This window comes from Natator depressus, chromosome 9 (assembly GCF_965152275.1).
Source record: "Natator depressus isolate rNatDep1 chromosome 9, rNatDep2.hap1, whole genome shotgun sequence".
Classification (NCBI taxonomy): domain Eukaryota; kingdom Metazoa; phylum Chordata; order Testudines; family Cheloniidae; genus Natator; species Natator depressus.
Genome location: NC_134242.1, coordinates 53495865 through 53523471, shown reverse-complemented (window position 1 = coordinate 53523471; position 27607 = coordinate 53495865). Strand labels below are relative to the sequence as shown.

The 27607-nt window shown below is 42.4% G+C and overlaps 2 protein-coding genes across 2 annotated transcripts in view; both read left to right on the top strand.

Annotated features, from left to right (window-relative positions):
* Window positions 1-27607, top strand: part of PIGX (phosphatidylinositol glycan anchor biosynthesis class X) — a 69608-nt gene that overhangs the window by 4164 nt on the left and 37837 nt on the right. The window contains exons 5-7 of the mRNA XM_074963261.1: window positions 1172-1385; window positions 2780-2880; window positions 10414-10470. Coding sequence (XP_074819362.1) covers window positions 1172-1385; window positions 2780-2880; window positions 10414-10470 — 372 coding nt within the window. The remainder of the gene's footprint in view (window positions 1-1171; window positions 1386-2779; window positions 2881-10413; window positions 10471-27607) is intronic.
* LOC141994112 (uncharacterized) lies at window positions 15231-23185 on the top strand. The gene is made up of 2 exons (XM_074964183.1): window positions 15231-18939; window positions 19606-23185. Exons 1-2 carry the CDS (start codon window positions 18229-18231, stop codon window positions 19615-19617), a joined length of 723 nt encoding a protein of 240 aa, XP_074820284.1. The 5' UTR covers window positions 15231-18228; the 3' UTR covers window positions 19618-23185.

Here is a 27607-nt window from a genome sequence, read left to right as displayed (position 1 = left end):
GAAGATGAACTTTCATCAGCCATTCCGATTTGACCCTTCCCTCTTATGACAGAGCTTTCTACTATGTAGGGGCACAGTCATGGATGGAAACTAGAATGAAGGGAAAACAGCTTGCATTAGATTGAAGTAACTGTCCAGGAGTTGTTAGGGAAGACAATCCTGAGGCTCTGAGGAACTCCCCCAGAAGATGTGGTTATAGTGCAGTTGGAAGACATGTAGGGTACTTCTATAGGATTCTCTTATTAGTTATATAGGTAGTGTGTTTTTCAGAATATTGGGTGTGAATATATTGGCTCTCATGAGCAATATAGACTTGTACAGAGTGCAGGGGAGGATGGTGGTATTATGGTTTATGGTGACACCAGTGACCTGGGGAACTGTAGGAAAGAGGCCCTGGAAGCTAAATTTATCCATATAGTTTAGAAAAAGTTTATGGGACTCTACTAAAGCATTTCTTCAAAATGCTCCAGGTTCTTCACACAAGGCTTACTGGGAAACAAGAAGTTTCAGGAAATGCATGCAAAGTAGTTGTTAGAGCACTTTGGGATCCTTGGGAATGAAAGTCACTTTCTGAGGAAGGATGGCGTTGTGTTTAAGGTGCTATACTGAGACTTGGGAGACTTGTTTCAGGTTCCTGACTCTGCCACAAACAGTCTGTGTGATCTCAGACAAGTTCCTTAATCTATGTGCCTCAGTTCTTCCTCTGTAAAGTGGAGATGATGATCTTTCTATTCCATCCTTTGTCTATCTTGTCTATTTAGGTTGTAAGACCTGTCTCTTATTATGTGTAGATATGGTGCCGAACACAATGGGACCCCAAACTCCATTGGAATCTTTAGGCAGTACTGTAATACAAATTTAAAATATTGGCCCAAGTGTAGTCCTCAGGTAACTACCGTAACGTCACTGAAGTTAGCAGCATAACTGTGATGGGCACTATGTGAAAAGGACAGTCACAGAATGAACATGGCTCATTTTATTTTAGTCATTCTGAGGAAAAAGATCTCTAGTCTGGGAATTAAATTGTTGTCTCCCTTATGACATTGTAGTAGGGTACCTTGACAGGTTGACTGTTTTAGTCATTTTAATCCTGTATTCCCTATATAACAATATCAGTGTGTTTTTCATGACATTCATTCTTCTGTATTGACTGTGTCTGTGTTTTCCACAGGCTCTGATGTTTCCAGATACTGTTGATGTGGAATCTCCTGAGTACTTAGCCACAGACCTTGCCATTGTTGTTTACATGAAACCTGACCCTCAGTGTGCTCGGTGTTTTAAATCCATGTTGCCTGTGCACTGCCGGTATCACCGGCCAACAGAGGATGATGGGGAAGCACTTTCTCTTCTGAAGAGTCCAGAAATATTGATTCATTGCCATAAAAGTGAGAAATACACATAACTCCTACTTTGTTGTATGAAATAGGGAGGGATTAGAGAAATAACTATTACCATACAGAGTGTGAAATCCAGACTTTGGGGAAAATCACTGGTGGAGAGAGGTATGTGGATAGTCATTTAAAAATTGGGAAACTAGTGACTGCAAATGAAGGGCAAATTATTTTTTTACATCTATTTGGATCAATGCTACTTTATCCTGACAAAGGGCTAATTTAGTTGTTAATAAACTTCTTGGAAATCCCAGTTATACCCATTTTATCCTCTAAGTAATCCCCCCCACCCCAACCCCAGGGGAAGGAGGATTGTATCCCCTAATATGGGTCTTTAAGATGGGAGTGTTGACAGTTGGCCTGCTCCTTAGAATCCCTGTAGAATCTGGACTGATGAAGGTTTGTATGACCCACCTGTTTCCACAGCATTCTACCTTGCAATTGATGCAGTTCATGGTTTAGCCTATACAAAGGAAAGCTGAACTGTGTCAATCAAAAGTATTCCGGTGCTTTCCAGCCCTCACAATGTTTAAGTAGGAAAATCTTTGTAGGGACTCTTGACTTTCTGAGAGATGGAATGATAGGGGCCTGCGGCTCTTTATTTGAAAAAAAATCCAATATCTCATAATAATCATTTAAAATCTTATAAACGATCAAGTCCCCACTCCTACTACAAATGTGTTTCTTTTCAAGAGACAGACTCTCCCTAACTCACCACCAAACCAGATATGTGAATACGTTTCTCACCTTTATGTCTTTACTCAGGCATTATTTGATGGATTATTTTCACTCTTACATCTTTGGGACAGTAGGGGGGTTCTATATACTTTGATGATGGGATTTCAAGACTCTTTGCCTTCCCTTGTCTCCCTGCCACCTATAGTAAACTTTAATGGTAGGGATCCACATTTCCTAGTAATAGACTAAATTTAAAAAATAGCATTGCAGAGATACAACAGGAGTCCATAAAGAGAAATGTTAAAATAGGTTATTATGGGGTATGGTGGAGGCAGGAACCATAGCAGCAGGGCTGGAAATTGGAGACAGCTCATAGACCAATGGTGAAATCCTGGTGCCATTTGAATTGTATTTCATCCCCATTTGCTATTCAGTGGGGCTAGGATTTCACCACTGGTGTAGACTTTCTTATATATCCAAAAATTTGTTGAGTTTAAGGATTTATGAAAGGGACTGACGGCACTAGTTTGAATCTGCAGGTTTCCCAGCGAAGTTCTGCCAGTGTTGATGTTCTTTCACCCCTTAGCTTTTAGTGAGTAGAGACTGCTAAACTGCATGACGGATAGATACCCCTTTGAAAGGATTTTGCATTCCATATATTGCTTCATCCTGGTCTGATTCTTGGTGTAACATACTTCTGCTTTTCCTAGGTTTCCCATCAGTTGAATGTTGGAAGTATTCTGAAGTGGAAGCTCCATGTTCAGTGAGAAACCGGCATATCTGTCATTGGAACAATGTGAAGTACAAACCTGTAAGTTCCTACTTCAGACCAGAAGGGGCCTCCTAGATCATTTAATCTAGTTGCTTGCTGTCATATAATCCCATTCATAAACTTGTAAGAACATAGGAGCAGCCATACTGGGTTAGACCAATGGTCCAACTAGCGCAGTATCCTGCCTTCTGACAGTGGCCCATGCCAGGTGCCCCAGAGGCAATGAACAGAACAGGTAATCATCAAGTGATTCATCCCCTGTCGCCCATGCCCAGCTTCTGGCAAACAGAGGCTAGGGACACCATCCCTGCCCATCCTGGCTAATAGCTATTTATGGACCTATCCTCCATGAATTTTATCTAGTTCTTGAATCCTGTTATAGTCTTGACCTTCACAACATCCTCTGGCAAGGACTTCCACAGGTTGACTCTGCATTGTGTGAAGAAATACTTCTTTTTGTTTGTTTTAAACCTGTTGCCTGTTAATTTCATTGGGTGAATCCTAGTTCTTGTGTTATGAGGAGTAAATAACACTTCCTTATTTACTTTCTCCACACCAGTCATGATTTTATAGACCCTATCATATCACCCCTTAGTCATCTCTTTTCTAAGCTGAAAAGTCCCAGTCTTAGTAATCTCTCCTCATATGGAAGCTGTTCCATACCCCAATCATATTTATTGCCCTTTTCTGAACCTTTTCTAATATACCTTTTTTGAGATGAGGTGACCATATCTGCACGCAGTATTCAAGATGTGGCATACCATGGATCTGTATAGAGGCAATATTACACTTTCTGTCCTCCTATATATCTTCCTCCCAATGATTCCCAACATTCTGCTAGCTTCCTTGACTGCCCTTGCACATTGAGTGGATGTTTTCAGAGAACTATCCACAAGGACTCCAAGATCTCTTTCTTGAGTGTTAACAGTTAATTTAGACCCCATCATTTTATATGTATAGTTTGGATCATGCTTTCCAATGTGTATTACTCTGCATTTATCAACACTGAATTTCATCTGCCACCTTGCCATCCAGTCACTCAGTTCTGTGAGATCCCTCTGCAGCTCTTGAGTAGTTTTGCATCATCTGCAAAATTTGCCACCACACTTTTTACTACTTTTTCTAGATCATTTATGGTCCCAGTACAGACCCCTGGGGGATACCACTATTTACCTCCCTCCATTCTGAAAACTGACCATTTATTCCTACCCTTTGTTTCCTATCTTTTAACTAGTTGCGAATCCATGAGAGGACCTTCCTTCCGATCCCTTGATTGCCCACCTTGCCCAAGAGCCTTTGGTGAGGGACCTTGTCAAAGGCTTTCTGAAAATCTAAATACACTATATCCACTGGATCCCCCTTGTCCGCATGCTTGCCGACCCCCTCAAAGAATTTTAGTAGATCGAGTGGCATGATTTCCCTTTACAAAAACCATGTTGACTCTTCCCCAACAAATTATGTTCATCCATTGTGTCTGACAAATCTGTTCTTTACTATAGTTTCAACCAGTTTGCCCGGTATTGAAGTCAGGCTTACTGGTCTGTAATTACCGAGATCACCTCTGGAGCCCTTTTTAAAAATTGGCGTCACATTACCTATCCTCCAGTCATTTGGTACAGAAGCTGATTTAAATGATAGGTTACAAACCACAGTTAATAGTTCTGCAATTTCACATTTGAGTTCCTTCAGAACTCTTGGGTGAATACCATCCGGTCCTGGGGACTTATTACTGTTTAATTTATCAGTTTGTTCCAAAACCTCCTCTAATGTTACCTCAATCTGGGACAGTTCTTCAGATTTGTCACCTAAAAAGAGTGGCTCAGGTTTGGAAATCTCCCTCACATCATCAGCCGTGAAGACCAATGCAAAGAATTCATTTAGTTTCTCCGCAATAGCCTTATCGTCCTTGAGCTCTCCATTAGCATCTCGATCGTCCAGTGGCCCCACTGGTTATTTAGCAGGCTTCCTGCTTCTGATGTACTTTAAAAAAAATTTGCTATTACTTTTTGAGTCTTTGGCTAGCTGTCCTTCAGATTCTTTTTTGGCCTTCCTAATTATATTTTTACACTTTACTTGCCAGAGTTTATGCTCCTTTTTTTTTCCGCACTAGAATTTAACTTCCGCTTTTTAAAGGATGCCTTTTTGCCTCTCTCTCCTTCTTTTACTTTGTGGTTTAGCCACGGTGGCACTTTTTTGATTCTCTATGTTTTTTTAATTTGGGGTATGCATTTAGTTGAGCCTCTATTATGTTGTCAAGCTTCATTTTAAAACTAGGTAGGTTGTTTGCACCCACCACTCCTATTGGGAGGCTGTTCCAGAACCTCATGCCTCTGATGGTTAGAAACCTTCTAATTTCCAGCCTAAACTTGTTCCCATCCAGTTTGTCCCCATTTGTTCTTTTGGCAATGTTGTCCTTTTTCTTAAATAGCTCTTCTCCCTCCCTGGTGTTTACCCAACTCTTGTATTCATAGAGAGCAGTCATATTCCCTCTCAACCTTTGTTCTGCTAATCTAAACAAGCCAAGCTTTTTTAGTCTGCTCTTGTAAGATAGACTCTACATTCCCTAATCATTTCTGCACCTGTTTGAGTTTGAATCCATGTTTCTTGAACGTGGGTGACCAGAACGGTACACAGTATTCCCAGTGAGGTCTGACTAGTGCCTTGTACAATGGCATTAATACTTCCCAATGTCTACTTGAAATATCTTGCCTGATGCAATCCTAGGATTGCATTTGCCTTTTTTTAATGGCCACATTGCATTGGTGCTCATAGTCACCCTGTGATCAGCTTATGCACCTAGGTCTTTCTCCTCCTCTGTGTTTTCAACTGATGAGCCCCCAGCTTAAATGAGACATAGTTACTTGATTATTCTTTAATTTTATCTGCCCATAACTACTCCTAACAATGTCTAGCATATTTGGTGCCGGGGTCAGTGGGGAGTGGGAAAAATGGTGGAACTCTGTTATACCAATAAAATAAAAACCAGCAGGATCTCATTAAAGAGGAAAAGGCAAAATACCACATTTATTGTGAATACAGAAAGAATCATAGTAAGCAGTTAGTTATAGCTATAACATTCCATTCAATCTCATATTTATTCACACATTCATTCATACAAACACACACACACACAGGTTCTGCAAGGTTGTTATCATAGTTACCAGCCTTAGAGTTGCTCATGCCAAGCCACTGGCCAGGTGGCCTGGATATGAGGAGGGAGCAGGGCCTTGTCAGATGCTCATCTGATGCTCCTGGAAGTTGGTTTGCAGAATCAGACCCCAAAATTCTCACTTTCTAGAGTCCATTTTTATAGGAATTTCTTTCTATGCCAGTCTATGGGAATTGCTTCATCGTGCTGTTGCTGAATCAATCAGCAGATAGCACATTCCTGACGGGTCCGTGCTGCTAGATGTTATCTTGTTCTTTGGTTCTCCCATTCTTGAGGCTGTTGGGTGGATTCCAGTCTGCCCTCCGGGGGTCCTCTGGTTATTTCTACTTGATGCCTTCTTCAGCCAATGGACACTGGATTCTTAGGCTGGCAACTCCCTGATCATTCAGTTATTATCCACACCAAGCATCCATCCACATACATCCTCTATCTCTATTTTAATCACAATTGTTAATACAACAAAAGGGTGGGGAGTCTCTGGGTGCTGTTTCTGTTGTTACAGAGTATTGCTTTGAGTCTCTCTCTGTGTGAATTGCTTTGAGAACAGACTCTGTCTTAGAATGTACTAACGCAATTAGCAGCTTGCAAGTTTCACACATAGAGGGAGAGAAATCGTACCAAAAACCAAGAGACCTCTTAGTTAGTAATACCCTGGAATTTAAAGTGTGGGGAATCAAGCTCATTTGTGATTTTAATACAGAACTTCTTTAATATGATCCAACAACTCAACTCATGCTCTACTTCCATTAAAGGATTTTTCTTGCATACCCCCTTACGAGAACTGACTGGTCTATAATTCCCTGGGTTGTCCTTATTCCCCTTTTTTATACACAGGTACTATATTTGTCCTTTTCCAGTCCTCTGGGATCTCTCCTGGGTTCCATGAGTTCTCAAAGATAATCGCTAATGGCTCAGAGATGTCTTCAGCCAGTTCCCTGAGTATTCTAGAATGTATTTCATCAGGCCCTGCTGACTTGAAGATATCTAAATTGTTGATTTTTAACTTGTTGTTTTCCTATATGAGCCTCAGATCCTACCCCATTTGCACTGATGTTCATTATGTTCATTGTCTAATAACTGCTAACTTTTTTTTGATGAAAACTGAAACAAAAACGTCATTTGACACTTCTGCCATTGCTGCATTTTCTGTTATTGTCTTTCCCTCCTCATTGAGTAACGGGCTTACCTTGTCCTTGGTCTTTCTCTTGCTTCTAAAGTATTTGTAAAATGTTTTCTTGTTACCCTTTATGTCCGTAGCTAGTTTAATCTCATTTTGTGCCTTGACCTTTCTAATTTTGTTCCTAAATGTGTTGTTTTTTAATACTCATCCTTCATAATTTTACGTAGTTTCCACTTTTGCTCCCTCTGTACATTCTGTGCTGTCCTTTTCCTTGATGACTGTTGCTGTCTCTGGACCTTTCCCCCTCCTGTAGTGGTTTACCTGGAGCCCTGAGGTATAACTGATGTTATGTATTGGTCTTCATAACTAGGCTTGGCAGAATTCTATTTTTTTTATATATATAATTTTGATGGATAATATAGATGCTTATTTTTAAACATTTTCTCAGTTTTTACCAATTTAAATTTTCACAGTTGTGGGAAATTGAGGGTCAGACAATAATTATTTAATTATAGGAGATGTTGAGATTCAAAAAGTTAAAGCTCTATAACCACTGAAATACAAATTGTCAACATCACATGTCAGAATATACAAAGTAACTATCCTTATTCTAATAGGTTCTCAAGCATCATTTTTCTTACTTTACTTCTCTGTAAATTTTTATTATCATTGATGGAAATATTTTTTCATCTGGTGTGTGTACAGTGAAATAGCCGCTTACTGACATTTAACAATAAAAATCTAATCCTTCCAAGCCTATGCGTAAGGATTTTACTCCTGGTTTGAAGAACAAAAGGAGGAAGGTGAATGTGAATGTTCTTGGGTTTATACATTTTGTGTTGGATGATTATTTTTAGAGAAAAGTTTAAAGAACGATAAAGGGAAAGGCCTTTCATGCCAATCTGGATGCAAACCTATGGCTTATGTCTCTGATGAAGTTTTTTTTTTATTTCATTTACACTGGTTCTGGATTCAAGTCCTTGATACAGTCAGCACTTGCTTTGAAACTCAACAGTGCTGCAGTAGTGCAGAGATTCTGAAATAAGAGTGACCTGGCACTGTAATTTGAGCAACTCTGCATCTCGGAAATCTTTGGAGGCCACAGAACATTAAAGGTGACCTGCAAAGGATTTAAAGAAGTTGGTGTTTGTGTCCTTTTTTGCTTCTTTATATATAAAGACGGCATGGAAGCTTTTGGTCAGTTTTTCTTTTGTTTTGTTTTTTAAAAAAGTCTTTTTGCTTTTTTCCACATGGAAATATGGAAAGTCTTTTTGCTTTTTTCCACATGGAAGAAGGAGGATCCTGGGAACTACAGGCCGGTCAGCCTCACCTCAGTCCCTGGAAAAATCATGGAGCAGGTCCTCAAAGAATCAATCCTGAAGCACTTACATGAGAGGAAAGTGATCAGGAACAGTCAGCATGGATTCACCAAGGGAAGGTCATGCCTGACTAATCTAATCGCCTTTTATGATGAGATTACTGGTTCTGTGGATGAAGGGAAAGCAGTGGATGTATTGTTTCTTGACTTTAGCAAAGCTTTTGACATGGTCTCCCACAGTATTCTTGTCAGCAAGTTAAAGAAGTATGGGCTGGATGAATGCACTATAAGGTGGGTAGAAAGCTGGCTAGATTGTCGGGCTCAACGGGTAGTGATAAATGGCTCCATGTCTAGTTGGCAGCCGGTGTCAAGTGGTGTGCCCCAGGGGTCGGTCCTGGGGCCGGTTTTGTTCAATATCTTCATAAATGATCTGGAGGATGGTGTGGATTGCACTCTCAGCAAATTTGCAGATGATACTAAACTGGGAGGAGTGGTAGATACGCTGGAGGGGAGGGATAGGATACAGAAGGACCTAGACAAATTGGAGGATTGGGCCAAAAGAAATCTGATGAGGTTCAATAAGGATAAGTGCAGGGTCCTGCACTTAGGATGGAAGAATCCAATGCACCGCTACAGACTAGGGACCGAATGGCTAGGCAGCAGTTCTGCGGAAAAGGACCTAGGGGTGACAGTGGACGAGAAGCTGGATATGAGTCAACAGTGTGCCCTTGTTGCCAAGAAGGCCAATGGCATTTTGGGATGTATAAGTAGGGGCATAGCGAGCAGATCGAGGGACGTGATCGTTCCCCTCTATTCGACACTGGTGAGGCCTCATCTGGAGTACTGTGTCCAGTTTTGGGCCCCACACTACAAGAAGGATGTGGATAAATTGGAGAGAGTCCAGCGAAGGGCAACAAAAATGATTAGGGGTCTAGAGCACATGACTTATGAGGAGAGGCTGAGGGAGCTGGGATTGTTTAGTCTGCAGAAGAGAAGAATGAGGGGGGATTTGATAGCTGCTTTCAACTACCTGAAAGGGGGTTCCAAAGAGGATGGCTCTAGACTGTTCTCAATGGTAGCAGATGACAGAACGAGGAGTAATGGTCTCAAGTTGCAATGGGGGAGGTTTAGATTGGATATTAGGAAAAACTTTTTCACTAAGAGGGTGGTGAAACACTGGAATGCGTTACCTAGGGAGGTGGTAGAATCTCCTTCCTTAGAGGTTTTTAAGGTCAGGCTTGACAAAGCCCTGGCTGGGATGATTTAACTGGGAATTGGTCCTGCTTCGAGCAGGGGGTTGGACTAGATGACCTTCTGGGGTCCCTTCCAACCCTGATATTCTATGATTCTATGATCAGGAATATCGTGTCTGGTCACCAGCTTTTACTGGAGGACTTCTTGTTTACTGTTCTTGACAAAAATCTTCAGGACTTCATTAATAATAAGGAGCATAAAAGGATGCAAGCCCTTTTTTTGTCTTTGCAGGTCATGGTTACATGAAAGTTATTTATCCAGGTATTCATTTTATAAGCTTATTTCTCCAGTCCTATAGTGTGCAGGAGTTGCATAATGTCCCTAATGTCAAGGTTAATATAAGAGCAAAGCTGTAGAGAAAATAAATGAACAGTACAGTGCCTCTGGTACTGTGTACCAGATAAATGCCCCAGAAGTTCAAGAAGAAGCCAGTTCTCAAGATGGGCAGACAGACTAAATGTCTCTCCCTCCCGCTTTGACTTTTGAACTCCAATACTGTATGAAAGGATAAATCTTGTAAATGAATGGAGAGCGCCCGAGCAACTAGAGTGGTTAAATGATGTTGAAGGCTGTTTACTAACATTAAATAGACTGTGCTGTGAAGCTTGCTTAATTACCATATATAAACGAGAAACAAAAGCTATTGACAATGGAATAATAGCTCAAGAATATGTTTTTACTCGGGTTTAACATCCAACTCTCTCTTCATAGGTGAATAAGGAAGTGATACTGCAGGTTCCAGTGGGGCTCAAACAACATGGTGCCTTGGTATGTGCAGTGACTTTTCTTACCACCGTCCTGTGCTCCAGTCTGGTTCTTGCAGCTGTATGCAAATATGGACACTTGTCCTTGGTGCACTGCTCAGAATGAAACTGAGCAAGACTTTATAGCTGGAGTCAGTACGAAACAATAATGAGTACCATGCATTAAATTTAACTGAATGCAAACTTAGTCTGTTCCATTTAGGGTTCCATAAATGGAATGCAGTTTATTATGTATCACCTGTATTACGGTAATGCCTAGAGGACCCATCTGAGATCATGACCCTCGTGTACCAGGCACTGTACAAACACCTAGTAAGAGACCATCCCTGCATCGAATAACGTGCATTCTATTTAGACAAAGCAGACAAAGGATGGGAGGGAGAACAAAGACAGAGAGAGATGAGGTGACTTTCCCAAGGTTATTCACCAATTCATTGGCAGAGCTGGGAACAGAACTCAGGTCTCCTGTCTCCTAATCTAGTGTGCCCTACGTGCTGGACCACAATGCCTCTCGTTACGCATTCTTCTTCCAAGATTTTAAACAAACTGACTTGGTAGATTGATTATTATCAGATAAAGAAGTTCCCTGGTCATTAAACGTTTGAATTTTAAACTGTTCCATAATTAAGCTCTGTTGTGTTTGAATTTGTTTTGTGAGGCTGTACATTTAACCTGGAACAGGAAAGGATTTCCAAGCATTGGAAAGACACAATGGTCCCTATTTTATTAACGTTGACTTGCAGGAGGCAGCCAGATTTATATGATTTTAAAGAGGCCTTAAGAATTTGGAAGAAACTTCCAGGTGTTTACTGAGTAAATCAGAAGCTGGACTAATAACTCTGATTTTTCAGAGGATAATAGAGCCTGTGAAATAATAGAGCCTCATCCAAATAGGAATTATTTTGAGAAAGTTCTGTGCATGTGTTATGCAGGAGGTCAGACTAGATGACCACAGAGGTCCCTTCTGGCCTTGAAATCTATGAATCTATGAAATGATGCTAAGCTGGAATTGAATACTTGGAAGACTGGAGGTAATCATCGGAGCTATTAAGAAATACAAGGAAACAGAGAGGAAATTGCTTCATTAATGGAAAAACTGAGCTGCCCCAAATATAACTTGTGTTTCTGTTGCCTGTCAGTAGGGGGCATTATGAGTTTAAGATAACTCCTAAGGCAGATTTGTGCAGAAGACTGTTTTATTTCCCATATATCTAGAGGATATTAAATATAAGTGATTCTGTTTATGAAATTACAGATGCAATAAAAAGCAAAAGTCCTGTCTTTCAAATTCTATTCCTATACTCTTCTTATGTGGCCTATAGTTGCGCAGCCTAGTCTTTCCTCTGTCAGCAGAATTGGCCTTTCCTCTTCCTCCACAGTTACAGCTTCTGGAATTCCTGGGCATTGTTCATCTCCTTCTGAAACTCAATAAAGAGCTCGTCTTGTGACTTCTACCGCAGGTTGGAAAGTGATTTGACTCTGGTCTCTTGTTTTCCCTTGACAAAGTGCAGAATGATGATGGCTGCACCAGTACTTCATCCACTACCTCAGTTTCTGACTCCTCTGCATCTGTTTGGGGGAAGGGAGATATTTAAAAAAAAATTCAGATAGACTTTATTTGTTACTTATTTAGCCGTGTCTGAGCAGCTGTGCCATGATGAGATCAGCTGTGAGCGTCTGTTGTTTAACTTGTCCTGGGATGGGTTTTTTTTGTTTTAATTTCCAAATTTGAGTTTTTTGGGTTTTTTTGCTGTGTTATGTCCAAACACATGCTGCATGCTGAACCTTGGAACTGTGCCATCACAAGTGGCCCGCAGCTCTGGCAGATAGTTCTCTTTTGAAGTTCCTCCCCTTGTTCAAGGTTATATTAATCTTGAAGACAGTTAGATAACGTTCAGTGTGAACTATTTAAAGTGATTAGCCCACCTCATATCATTGCCTAGAGAAAGAAAACTGAATTTCCATGGGACAAATTAGGAAAATACTGCTAGTTGTGGAACTTAATGAGTGAGTGGCTGAGAAATGTGCAGAGGTGACCATAAAAATGGAAAACAAAGTTCACAGTGGTAAACTGGAGTAGGAGAAATGGTGTGTATCTTTATGAATTGCACAGAGCCAAGCATGCTGTTGTTTCTAATCAAATAGTTTGCTTTAAAAATTAGGTGCCTCCTAGTGAGGATAGCATCAGTGCACTGATTAGTTTTGTTTGTGTCTGGTCATTGTAGTGTAAATGTGGAACAGCGTAGGATAAATTGCTTAGCATTTTATTTATCTTCATTAATGTTTATGTTAATTATTTCAGGTTAATTTGAGAGAAATAATCTTCTGCTCTGATAAATTGCAATGGTGTCTATTCCTGAATTTCTGGTAGAGGTAGGAATTTGATTACAGAATCAGCAATTTGGTACTAAATAGGCTTAATCTTTAGAAGCTTTAACTGAGTTTAATGGCCAGGACAACCCTTTTTCCCCCTTTGCAGACACACTAATGTTCTTACCTGTTGTTGCTGAATGCAGTGTCTGCCTCCATAAAGGTCTAGTGTGCTCCTATGGCCTTTCCTGCACCTCAACCATATGCCGGAGCATATCAGTTTGATCCTCCAGTAGCCTCAGCATTGCATCATGCCTCCTCTCACCACACCGATGCCACCTCTCCTCTCGCTCATCCCTCCTCTCCTCTCGCTCGTCCCTCCTGTCCTTGCGTTCATTTTGTGCTTTCCTGGACTCTGACATTGTCTCCCTCCACGCGTTGTGCTTGGCTCTTTCAGCATAGGAGGCCTGCATGAGCTTACAGAACATTTCATCGCGAGTGCATTTTTTCGGCTTCTTAGCTTTGATAGCCTCTGGGATGGAGATGATAGGGGGAGCGATGAAACATTTGCAGCTGCGGGAGGGAAAAAGGGAGATTAGTCTTCAAAAAGAGACATTTTAGAGAACAATGGTAGACTCTTTCACAGTGAACCAAGCTGTTAACATAACATTTCATAGCACGTGTGCTTTGTTTACAAGGTAGCATTTTGCCTCTTATATCGAAGGCCTGCTGGTATGGTGTGAGAGGTGGTTTCAAACAGCAGCGCCCTCATTTCACATACCAAACAGCTGTTGGGTTGGCTCTTTAAAATGGGTTGGCCGTTTAAAAGGAGGGGCTGCGATGTTCGGGTTAACATGTGGCACAAACCCAACTAACTCACCCCCCCCACACACACACCCAATTCTCTGGGATCATCGCTTCACCCCTCCGCCATCGCATGGCTAACAGCAGGGATGATTTCTGTTCAGCCACAGGCAAACAGCCCAGCGGGAGCGGCCACCTCGGAATGTCCCCTTAATAAAATTCCCCTATTTCAACCAGGTGACCATGAATGATATCACTCTCCTGAGGATAACACAGAGAGATAAAGAACAGATGTTGCTTGAATGCCAGGAAACACCGGGACCATACGCTGCCATGCTTTGTTATGCAATGATTCCAGACTACGTGCTGCTGGCGTGCCGTGGTAAAGTGTCCTACCATGGAGGACGGAATAAGGCTGCTCTCCCCAGAAACCTTCTGCAAAGGCTTTTAGAGTACCTCCAGGAGAGCTTCAGGGAGATGTCCCTGGAGGATTTCCGGTCCATCCCCAGAAGCGTTAACAGACTTTTCCAGTAGCTGTACTGGCTGTGAATGCATCCCAAGTCCTTAGGGCAAATTAATCATTAAACACACTTGCTTTTAAACGGTGTATTATATTTACAAAGGTACACGCACCAGAGGTCCCTTCTCCGCCTTCTAGGTCTGGGAGCCCGTCTTCGCTGGGTTGGGAGGGTACTAGATCCAGGGTAAAGAACAGTTCCTGGCTGTCGTGGAAAACGGTTTCTCCACTTGCTTGCTGTGCTTCAACCTCCTCCTCCTCTTCCTCATCCCCAAAATCCGCATCCCTGTTGCGTGAGAGTCCATTGATGGAGTCCACACACAGGGCTGGGGTAGTTGAAGGGGCACCCCCTAGAATGGCATGCAGCTCATCATAGAAGCGGCATGTCTGGGTCTCTGACCCAGAGCAGCTGTTTGCCTCTCTGGTTCTTTGGTGGGCTTGCCTGAGCTCCTTAAATTTCATGTGGCACTGCTGCGGGTCCCTGTTATCGCCTCTGTCCTTCATGCCCTTGGAGACTTTTTCAAATATTTTCATAGATTCATAGATACTAAGGTCAGAAGGGACCATTATGATCATCTAGTCCGACCTCCTGCACAATGCAGGCTACAGAATCTCACCCACCCACTCCTGCGAAAAACCTCTCACCTATGTCTGAGCTATGGAAGTCCTCAAATCGTGGTTTAAAGTCTTCAAGGAGCAGAGAATCCTCCAGCAAGTGACCCGTGCCCCATGCTATGGAGGAAGGCAAAAAACCTCCAGGGCCTCTTCCAATCTGCCCTAGAGGAAAATTCTTTCCCGACCCCAATATGGCGATCAGCTAAACCTTGAGCATATGGGCAAGATTCACCAGCCAGATACCCAGGAAAGAATTTTCTGTAGTAACTCAGATTTTGGCATTTTGTCTTTTCGAACAGAGTTCTGATAGCACGGATTCGTCTCCCCATACAGCGATCAGATCCAGTACCTTCTGGGACTGCATGGTCACCTGTGCTGATCAGCTCGCCACATTGGCCAAACAGGAAATGAAATTCAAAAGTTCGCGGGGCTTTTCTTGTCTACATGGCCAGTGCATCTGAGTTGAGAGTGCTGTCCACAGCGGTCACAATGGAGCACTCTGGGATAGCTCCCGGAGGCCAATACCGTCTAATTGCGTCCACACTACCCCAAATTGGACCCAGCAAGGTCGATTTCAGCACTAATCCACTTGTCGGGGAGGAGTACAGAAACCGGTTTTAAGAGTCCTTAAAGTCGGAAAAAAAGGCTTCGTCGTGTGCAGGGCTAAACCGATCTAACACTGCTAAATCCGACCTAAACTCGTAGTGTAGACCAGGGCTAAGAGTACAATTGCTCTCTCTGAATACAGCAGGGAGGTAAACAACAGGGAGGGTGAAAAGCTATTGAAATTATAGGACACTGTTGGCTCAAGATCAAAGGGGTATAAACTGGTCATGAACAAGTTCAGGCTGGAAATTAGAAGATTTCTAACCATCAGAGGGGTGAGGGTCTGGAACAGCCTCCCAATAAGAGTTGTGAGGGCAAACAACTTGATTAGTTTTAAGACAGAACCTGACAAATTGGAATGAGATTGTATGGTGGGGTTGGTTGTAATGGTAAAGGGTGGGGCTCAACAGCCCTGAGGCTCTCTTCTGGTTTATGTCTTCTGTGCCTAAAATCTCTGCTTCAAGGCTAGTCACTGAAGATGTCACAAAGGATATCGCGGTGTCTGGAGTGGCTCAACAACTGAGAGTGCATACCACAGGGTAGACTGTCAGAAAATAAGGGCAGGTACCCCAAACTGGCGGTATGTTCTATAATTAGATTTCACCAAGCCTGTAAAATCCTGGATCACTGTACCAGTCTTACAATGGAGTCACAGACCGTCCTCTTAGCCTCTTCAGTCACCAAAACAAACTGAACTTTGTGATAAAAGGTTACTTAAACCTAAAATCGCACCACATTGTTTCTCCTAGTCCCAAGAGACCAGTCACTTACCCTGAATCAATTGGTACTCCAGATCTTACATCAAAGACAACGCTGGCAGCCAATTCTATAGTAAACTGACTATAGGTTTATTAGCTAAGAAAAAAGAATGAGAGTTATTGAGAGGTTAAATCATGTAAAATGTAACAGGTAAATCACAGTTTGAAACTCCAAATGGTGGTAGAGATGTAATGAACTGCTGGTTTCCCAAAAGTCCTTTGGGGCTACCCAGAATAATTCTGGGGATCTCCGTCTTCTTGTTCAGTTATTGTGCCATATTAGAATGCAAACAGTCCAGAAATACAGGATCTTTCTTTGAATCCATATTTATATCTTCTCACAGAAGAGAAGCTGACTCTTTCTAACCATGTGGGCTTTTCTTTTGATTACAGATAGTGAGGAATGCACTCAGAGTCTTTAACCTCGAATATCACACACAATGATCACTTACTTTAAAATTAGCGTTTTCTATTAAAGTCGTTAAATACTTGATTAGCAATTCATAAGATTTCTTTGGTGGGTAATTTAGTTACAGGGTTATAAACAAATGTTTGCTGCTTCATTACAACAGGAATAGATAAGCGAGAACAATAGAAGTAAGGACCCAATCGTTTTCATGCAGTTTAAACATCTGAATACGCACTTATATATTCCAGAATTACTTTGATCTGTCCTAATAGCAAGTAAATTAGCCTGAATACACTCTTACATATAACAATTGCTTTTGATCTATACTAATGCACAAGTGAACTGGCCTGTGGCCCTGATCTGACCTGGTTTGCCAGTGTCACTGAGGGATTTCCTTTTCCCCCTTCCCCCCTGTATCACCCAAAAGTATCCTGGGTTTTTCTTATCTCCTTCCTCTGAAGAATTACAGAGGCCATTGCTGGCGATGAACCACTGGACAGGGTGAGTCAGTGCTCTGAAGTGGTACTGAGCATTCTCTTTCTCAGGTGCTTGGCTGACTGGTTCTTGCTCACATGCTCAGGTTCCAACTGATCATCATATGTGGGGTTGCAAAGGAATTATTCCCCAGGTTAGATTGGCAGTGGCCTTGGGTTTTTTTTAATTTTTTTTTAAATATGCCTTCCTTTGCAGCGTGGATGCAGGTTGTTTGCCAGGATCATTGGGGTCTCTCTCTCTCTCTCTCTTTCACTCTATCATTTCCCTGCCCTCAGGCACCAGTGCACCTCATCCCTTCTATTCTCTGCTTGTGGCACATAATAGTTTAGTCTCCTGTGGGCTGTAATACTTTGGTCTGATTTGGTTATTGGGTTTACTGTGCAGTCAGTGGTGTTGGTAGCTTGTGACATGCAGAAGATCAGACTAGATGAAAGAAAATTAAACCCAATAGCAAAAGATTCTTTAGCCATATAAATAAAAAGAAAACAAGGAAAGAAGAAATGGTGTCGCTAATCACTGTGGATAGGGTGGAGTATAAAGATAATCCAGGGATGGTCTAACACCTAAACGAATATTTTTGTCTCAGTTTAGAATAAGAGTAATGAGTAGCTTGGGACAGTGGCAGGATGGCCAATAGGAACAAAGGTATGGAAGTTGAAATTACCACATCTGAGGTGGAAGTCAAACTCAAACATCTTAATGGGACCAAACGGGGGGGCCTGGATTATCTCCATCCAATAATATTAAAGGAACTGGCACATGAAATTGCAAGAGCAAGGATTTTTAATGCATCCATAAACTCGGGGGGTGATGCCCTATGTGACGTTATTGACAGAATCTGTAACCGTATAGATCACTGTTGCAACCACTGTTATATATTTGCAGCAAATATTGTACAAAGGTTGTCGTGTGAGGTGTCTATGGAAAGGTTATGATTTGCTAATTATGATTATGCTATCTGTGTGTGTATCATTTTTATAGTTGAAATTATGAATATTGGCTATGTACTTGCATCTCAATGTGTTTTGATTCCAAGAAGCCTTAGGGCATGGCTACACTTGCGAGTTAGAGCGCATTAAGACAGCCCCAGGCGCCCTAACTCATGACGCGTCCATACTGGCAAGGCACGTAGAGTGCCCTGTCTCTGCGGCTGGAGCACTCCTGGTAATCCACCTCCATAAGAGGCATAATGCTTGGTGCGTCCTGGCTGGAGCACCGCGGTGCCAGTGTGCACGTCCTGGTCTGTTAATGCGCTCTGATCGGCCTCTAGAAGTGTCCCACAATGCCTGTTCTAGCCACTCTGGTCATCACTTTGAACTCTACCGCCTTGCCGTCAGTGACCATCAGACCTGCCCTTTAAATTCTCCGGGAATTTTGAAAATCCCCTTCCTGTTTGCTCAGCAAGGCATGGAATGCTCTCAGTGCATCTTTCCAGGTGACCATGCATCCAGGCGCCAGGCAGTCCCCAGTATGGAGCAATGGTGGGGTGCTGGACCTCGTCAGTGTGGGGAGGAAGCTGTCCAGTCCCAGCTGCACTCCAGCCATAGGAATTGCAGTACCTTTGGGAAGATATCAAGGGACATGATGGAAAGGGGCCATGACTGGGATGCCCTGCAGTGCAGGGTTAAAGTGAAGGAGCTGCAGAATGCCTACCGCAAAGCCCGCAAGGCAAACTGCTACTCCGGTGCTGCCCCTGCAACCTGCCGTTTCTACAAAGAGCTGGATGCAATAGTTGGGGGCGACCCCACCTCCACTCCGAGGACCACCATGGACACTTCAGAGCTCAGTTCAACAAGTCAGGAGGAGGAGGAGGAAAGCGGGAGCGAGGGTGCTGAGGAGGAGGACGACACCCCGGCATCCCCAGATGCAAGCAGCCAGGAGCTGTCCTCAGGCCAGGAGGAAGGTAGCCAGTCACAGTGGCCGGTGCTTGGGGAAGACAAACACCAGAGGACGTGCCTGGTAAGCGGCTTTTATTTTGGGAAGGACGTTATTCTGTGCGGGCTCTTGGGGTGAGGAGGGTTAGGACTGCATGTGTGCCTAGATGCGGAATAGGGCATTGATGTGTTCTCTCACATCGCGGTAATCGGCCTCAGTGATCTCTTCAAAGGTCTCATGCAGAAGCTGTGCAATGCGCTTGTGCAGGTACCTTGGGAGCGCTACTGTGCTCCTTGTCCCAGTCAGGCTAACATGTCCGCGCCACTGTGCCGTGAGGGGCGGGGGACCATTGCTGCACATGGGGAAGCTGCATATGGGCCAGGGCGGAAGCCGTATTGTAGTAGTAGACCCTCCCTTGCTTCCCAGGTCACCCTCACCAGCGAGATATCTTCCAGGATGAACTCCTGTGGAAAATGTGGGGACAGTGTTCAGTATAGGGGCCCCCTTCAGCTGTTGGCTCTTCCCAAGGCACAGTACCCCAGAGGACAGTACAGCAGTGAAACAATCAGTCCCCCTCGACCCTGTGCTTACTCACCATTTTGGGGGTCCTGTGGGTTATGTGCGCTCGCTTTGGGACAGGCAAATTCTGCTATTGTTTAGACTGTACTCTTCTTTAAGTATGGGTGAATCATTGCTCTGTCTGGTGTGAACAATGCTGCCTCCGTTAAGTGTTGCATTTTGCCTTTACAGATGCAACCTTGAGATCTCAGCTGTCCGTGTTATCACCATCTGAAAGATTCCAAAGAATTAGGAAGAGGCCACGTAGAAGCAAAGAAGACATGCTGCATGAAGTAATGCAGCAGTCCCTTCATGAAAATCAAAAAGCGCAGGAGTGGAGGGAAAGTGAAAAGAGGTTCTGCCAGCAGAATGCGGAGTGCTGGCACCAAAGCATGGAGAGGCTGATAAGCATTATGGAGCACCAAGTGGAATCGATCCAGGCACTCGTAGCCATGCAGGCGGAGCACTACTGCACCCTCCCCCACTGCAGCCCTTGTCCCAAAACTCTTTCCCTTGTGCCCCCATGTCACCTCCAACCCACTTTCCCCAACATCCGGGTTCTTATCGCCACCAGCTGCCTCCAACACCTGAAGCTTCGTCACCCAGTCCTGCAAACTATGACCCTTACCCACTGCACCATGCATTTTAGCCAACCTGAAGTCTAACACTCGTACAGCAGTGCAGACAGGAAGTATGCAATAGGACATGAGAACAGGACATACGCAAATCTGTGATTGAACTGTTCCCCATCCCACCCCCTTGCCCTTTCTGTTTCCCAAGCAGTTCTGTTTCTTTTCAGTAAATGAATTTTCTTTTAAATAAATGGCTTTTTTGGCTTTGAAAACATTCTTTATTATTGCATTACATGAGTCGACATCATCGTCGGACTCCTTACTGTCAGTTTGTAGCTTAAGGAGTAACTTGACTGTCAAACGTGACGTGCTGGCGAGACCCATCAGCATATTCCTCAGCACTTCAGGATCCATTCTCACAGAAAGAAAGGGAAGAAAGAGCACACAGTACAAAAAACATTGAAAGATGGCGCCAAATGTGGACAGAAGCACAGGGATTGCTGGGATGCGAAGTGATGCATCACAGGGCGGTGGGACAGGACCCAGAATGCCCCGCCCCCTTCCCACAAGCCACAGCACCAGAATGGGAAGAGGTGCTCTGTGGGATAGCTGCCAATAATGCACCACTCCCAATGCCGCTGCAAGTGCCGCAAATGTGGTCACGCCAGTGCGCTTGCAGCTGACAGTGTGGACACTCACTGCAGCGCTTTCCATATTGTGCTCTCCGAGGGCTGGTTTAACTCACAGCACTCTACATCTGCAAGTGTAGCCATGCCCTTAGTAAGGCATTTGGTCAGCTTCTTGAGAAAGGAATTTTCAAATTAAGTGCCCAATTAAGAAACACTTAACTGACAATGGGCCTTGGAAGATTCCAATCCACATAAGAAGTCTTCCTGGGGACCTTCAAGTTAGCATGTGAGCAATGGCTGCCGCCTGTAAAGAACTGAGTCATGCATGGACATGTGATTTGCCCATGTGAATCCAAACTCCATTTTGCTCTAATTTTCCACGGTAAGAACAAAGAGGTGTTCTTACACCTGGAAGAAACTATAAAAGGCAGCTGCCTCATCTCCATCTTGTCTTCAGTCCTGCTTCTTACCTCTGGAGGAACCTTGCTACAAACTGAAGCTCTGAACGACCCATCCCAGCCGTGGATGTACTCCAGAGACTTGATTTGAACCTGCAGTTCATTCCACCACTGCTACAAGCCTGAACTGAGAACTTTTCCATTACTGTATGTAATTGATTCCATTTAACCAATTCTAGCTCTCATGTCTGGGGGAAGAGTTCCTCTGGGCAGGGTCCACTGGCTCCCTGGACATCTATGAGGAGCAGTTGGCACTGTTTGGGAGTCTCTGCTTGGTGTCCCCCTCTGGATCTCTGATTTTGAACCTCTGACTCTCACTCCCATCCCAGTTTTTTCATTTGTTGTCCCCTGTGTTTAGTTAATGTCTGGGTGTAGTGGCTACTCCCCGTAGGCTGTGGAGAGGGGCCTTTAGATGTGGGCAGGACCACATGAACCCATCCTGAGTGCTTCAACGGGTGTTCTTACTGCTGCTTCTCTTGGCACCCCTGTGTTAGAAGAGTGGCACACACTGGTGAATGGTGGAGGATGGCAACAGTGGAAGCTGCTGCCATTTGTTCCCCCTAACTACCAGTGCGTTTAGATGGTGGGGCAAGGAAAAGGTGTGCAAGCTACATCTGCAGAGACTGGTGGTGCCTAAGGAACGTAGAACACCACCCAAACATGGTTAATTTGTCTTCAGTGGTGTTGATACAAGCGTTGGTTCTCCCTCCCCCAAACACCTTAAGGAAAGAGGAAGGATGAGTAAAGTATATTTGTAGGGATGTGAGATGCAGCTACCTGGTGCTGCCAGACGTCCTTTTGTAACTTAGTTTATTCTGAGTTTGTGACAAACATTTTCTCGTTTTTCGGAAACGATGTGGATTTCAAGGAGACAATTTGTGTCCTTTGTCTCCTATTGCAATAAAGAAGCAGGATACCCCCTCCTGCACTCATGGTAAATAAATTTTATTCAGCACTCTAAGAAGTTTTGAGGAAATATATCAAATTTCAAAAGAAAGGAAGACAGAGCTGAAGTGTGAATTAGCGATAGACAAAAGTGTAGATGACCAGAGTTTCTATTCCATCTCTGTCTCCTTTAGAAAGAAACCAGCTCTCAATCTGTCTGTGTTTTGCCACGTACAGTAATGGTGCTATAGAATCATTAGAGAATGTTTGGCTACTACTCAGGAAATATCTTACTTAGGGAATTTTGCATTTTGAAGTAGCTTATTTTACAAATAACAACCATCTGTAGGGATTGTAGGCGATGATCCAGAGGTGTGACCAGACTCCTCATTGTTTTTATCCAGAGGCTTGTCTGTTTGGCTCCCACCCATAAATGTCTATCAGTCTTCTGTAGGATTTCTCAGGCCCTTAGGACTTTTGAGGGTGAAGCAGCATTTTAGTGCACCCTGGCTATTGGGGTTGCCATTTTAAAGTAACAGGGAATCAAAGAGCAAGAAGATAAGCAGTACAACTGCAGGGTAGGGGCTGCTGACAAGAGCACACATTTGCACCTGGACAGGATAGTATTTATTAAAAAAGTCTTTTTGCCCCAAAAAGGGAAAAGAATTGCACAGCTCAGAGAAGCAGAGGACTTCAGACTTTTCCATAGCCTGTGTGCCAACAATGAGAAATTTAAAAAGCCTGCAATTGTAGTCTGACTGAGGCACGTATTAATACATGGGTTTTGTTTTAAATGAGGGAAATAATCCCCCTTTGGTAAGCAGGGGCGGCCCTAGACTAGCTGCCAGCAACTGGCGCCCTAGGTGAACCATGCAATCGGTGTCCCCCACCCCCAATCCCAAGGGCAGATCTAGGCTGAGGTTTTTGGTAAACTGGGAAACATTTTGTCCCTTTTTTCCTTTTAATGTTTTTTTAAGCATTTTTTTTTAAAATGGGCTTAATTATTCGGTTTGTCGGTCCGTCTGTCTGTCCAACCAATGTTTCTGAGATCAGATAAAATAGAGACACGAAATTTTCAGAATAGATTTGTACATGACTGCTAGATGATATTTCAGTCCGATTTCAAATAAAAATGAATTAAAATGTTAATTATATTTTTTATTATTACAAATCCAAAATCATCCATTAAGCTATCCTGCTTTAACTGCCATTATCACCACATCCAGTATAGAAAGAAATAAGAAAACTCTTCAATGAACTTTAACCTGTATTTACAAAACACTCCAAATTAAAAAACACTCTGTGCTCTTAAAACATGACTTTTCTTGCGTTAAGTTTTGAAAATTCAGTCACTAGTTCTTTTAGATCCAGTTTTCCAGCTATTTCATGCTCTGTTGACATTGTGGCAAGTCCAACATGTCTCTCTTGCACCATTGTTCAACGCAGATGTGTTTTTATCAATTTTAACTTTGAGAAGCTACGTTCCCCACTAGCTACGGAAACTGACAAAAACATTTTCACAAACAAACTTCACTACTTCTTTAGTTTGCTGCAGTTTTTGAATAGCTGAATGTATGTTCAAGTTCTTTTCCTGAAGCCGCTTACTAGTGAGGTTAATCTCGAAAAGGATATTTATACCACAAAATGAGTGAAGTCACAAATTTGAACTTGGAAAGGCCATTTGCAAAAGCTTCTGTAGCTGAACATGCCGTATTGCCAGATGATCCAGTAAAGATAGCATTATCAGAAATTTCAATTAGGGCATCATAAATGTTTCCAGGTTCATAGCGAAGAGGCTTCAAAGCATCAATGCTACTCTCCCATCTTGTCTAAGTGGTTTCACAGTTAGAGAATTCACATGGTGAGTCAGAATCTCCCAACGGCATGCTGAGCCTGAGAAAAACACACAAACACGTTGCACTAGGTCAAAGAAACTGCTTGCTTCCAAACAGCATCTAGCAGCATCATTGACAACCTGATTCAGAGACTGCGCACTGGAAGGAACAAAAAAGGCCCTAGGATTGATTTCCATCTTTGTCCTTTGCACACCATTGTCTTTACTCCCATTATCATAGCCTTGGCCACGTAAGTTTTCAACAGAGAATGACATTGTTTCAAACTCTTGTAGAATAGTTTCAGTCATAAATGCTCCAGTCATCTCCTTCAGTGGTACAAAACTCAAAAAATGTTCCTTTATGAGCACTTCAACATTATCTTCATCTGCAGACTTTTCCATATCCACAAAATGAATGATCATCATCATTTGTTCAACATGACTCACATCTGGTGTACAGTCCAGTATTATTGAAAAGTATTTTGGAGAATGGGCAGCTTCTACAATTTTCTTTTTAATGGCATTTGCTAGGATTTGAATCAGTTCATTCTGCATGTTTTTTCCTAAGTAATGAACCTGTGTTTCACGATCAGTTATTTTACATAGATGCTCCTTCATGACTGGATCAAACATAGCTAGGTATTCAAGAAATTTTAAAAAGTTTCTATTATCTGGAGTGTATAAGTTTTAATTTCTACTTTGGCCGCGGAATGCTAAATTTTGCCCACCGAGAACTCTCACTAAAGCAATCAGATGCTCTAATATTTGTTGCCAATATTCTTCTTTTTCCTTGATCATATGTAAATTTTCTTCGATAGTTTTTCCTTTTTTCAATCATAATTCAAGTTCTTTCCAATTTTGAAAACATTCCAAATGTTCTGTACTTCTTTCACGTGAAAAGAGAATTGAAGATATGTTTTTCCAGTCCTTCGAACCATTTTCAGTAAGCCATGTACCAATTGCTTGATTTCTAAACAACTTGCAGCAAAAGCAAAACACAGAGTCCTTCGACACTGAATATTGTAACCAGTTTCGATGAATTTCTTCCCCATTAATGACAGGTTTCAGAGTAACAGCCGTTTTAGTCTGTATCCGCAAAAAGAGCAGGAGTACTTGTGGCACCTTAGAGACTAACAAATTTATTTGAGCATAAGCTTTCATGGGCTACAGCCCACTTCATCGGATGCATAGAATGGAACATATAGTAAGAAGAAATATATATACATACTGAGAAGGTGGAAGTTGCCATACAAACTGTGAGAGGCTAATTAGTTAAGATGAGCTATTATGAGCAAGAGAAAAAAACTTTTGTAGTGATAATCAAGATGGCCCATTTAGACAGTTGACAAGAAGGTGTGAGGATACTTAACTTTAAAGGGAAATAGATTCAATATGTGTAATGACCCAGCCACTCCCAGTCTCTGTTCAAACCCAAGTTAATGGTATCTAGTTTGCATATTAATTCAAGCTCAGCAGTTTCTCATTGGAGTCTGTTTTTGAAGCTTTTCTGCTGCAAAATTGCTACCCTTAAATCTTTTACTGAGTGGCCAGAGAGGTTGAAGTGTTCTCCTACTGGTTTTTGAATGTTATGATTCCTGATGTCAGATTTGTGTCCATTTATTCTTTTGCGTAGAGACTGTCTGGTTTGGCCAATGTACATGGCAGAGGGGCATTGCTGGCACATGATGGCATATATCACATTGGTAGATGTGCAGGTGAATGAGCCCCTGATGGCGTGGCTAATGTGATTAGGTCCTATGATGGTATCACTTGAATAAATATGTTTCCTCTTGTAATGCTGAGCAGATAATTTTATTTTATTTCCATCCTTAGGGAAGGGAAATTCATGAACTTGTTCAGGTCCATGTTCCATGAGAATTTGCCACACGCTGTCATCACATCTAGGCCATGAAGCTGGGTCCCCATACTGTAACTTGTTTGTAAGTTCCTCATTCTTTCTTCATTCTACTTCATTTACTTCAATTTCTGCATGTCTCTCTGAAGCTGAATAAACTTTCTCCACTTCCATATCAGTCTGATGCTGTGAGCTGCCTTCATCTAGAAGTAAGTTTCCATCACCTTGAGTTTCCAAACTGCTTTTTTGTGGATGTGAGCTACCCTCATCTCGAAGTAATATAACTTCATCTTGATGTTCCAAACTGCTTCCATGCGGATGTGAGCTAACCTCCTTTCCAAGTAAAATTTCTTCATCTGGATGCTGTGAACTGCTTCCATCATTTAGATTAAAGAGAAGATATTTCAGGAAGGATCCCTGAAGTTTTTCTTGGTCATTTTCCTTCTCAGCCTTTCATTTACAATACTCAGCTCCTGAGGGTTTTCTTTTTCCTCTTTCTGCCATGGGGCATTTGAATATTGTTGTGTACTGTGCTCCTGACTGCAAGCATTATAGCATTAAGGATGGCTGATACACCACATGGTTGGTGATTTAAACCACATTGCAGCCATCTCAACACGTCTTCTCATTGTTTAAAGGTTGAATGATTAGTAACATACACTCACTTACCTATTAAAACAGTTAGTTACAGCGTTTACATGGAAACAAAATGACCTTTTTCGACGTTATAACCCGATATCGGTTGTTTGGAAAGTAATCCCCTTCCTCACGGTTACCTGCTTGGACGTCATCACTTTCGTAGTCTGTTAAGCATTAACGCTGTTACTTTTCTGTTATGGACCTTATTTATTACGTGAAAAGAAAGAAAAGTTCATAATTATACAGCCTGATAAGAACGCTAACGCTTAATAACAGTTAAAGATACTCACATTTTGGATTTATAATGCTGAAAGATGTTATTCTTTATTCTTTGGCACCAAGAAACACAATTTTCTACAGTATTTGCTCAATTCTTAACCGTCTACCTGCAATGTGTGTTAAAATGACCGTTTGACACGTATCAGCTCACGATATCTCCCCTCTACATGAATTTCTGGCTGTGTGACCTTGATGTATATTTGAGTTACGTTTCCTTAGCATTGCAGCTCTTGCTGCTGGCAGATGTGTTTCATTGTGGCTGAGTTATTGCTTATCAAAATTGCAGAGTTGGTCGTTTTGACCCTACATCACAAATTGAAAAAAAAAGTCACTAAAATATTATTTATTTTGCAGTAAATAAACGATTTGACATATTAATACATTCTCAGAAATGTAGAGAAATGAATTATAATTCATATTCCCTCCATACGTGCACAGGAATTGAAATAATGACATCTTTGTTACTTTTATTTGTTTCAGAGTAACAGCCGTGTTAGTCTGTATTCGTAAAAAGAAAAAAGAAAAGGAGTACTTGTGGCACCTTAGAGACTAACCAGTTTATTTGAGCATGAGCTTTCGTGAGCTACAGCTCACTTCATCGGATGCATAGCATATCGTGGAAACTGCAGAAGACATTATATACACACAGAGACCATGAAACAAAACTTCCTCCCACCCCACTGTCCTGCTGCTAACAGCTTATCTAAAGTGATCATCAAGTGATCATCAAGGAAGGCCATTTCCAGCACAAATCAAGGTTTTCTCACTCTTCCCCCCCCCCCCCCCACACACACACAGACACACATACAAACTCACTCTCCTGCTGGTAATAGCCCATCCCTCTTTGAAACCTCTCTTTATAATGCGCATGATAATCAAGGTGGGTCATTTCCAGCACTAATCCAGGTTTTCTCACCCCCCCCCCCACACCCCCCCTCCAAAAACCACACACACAAACTCACTCTCCTGCTGGCAATAGCTCATCTTACAATGTGCACAGCAATAATCCAAGTTTAACCAGAACGTCTTGGGGGGGGGGGGGT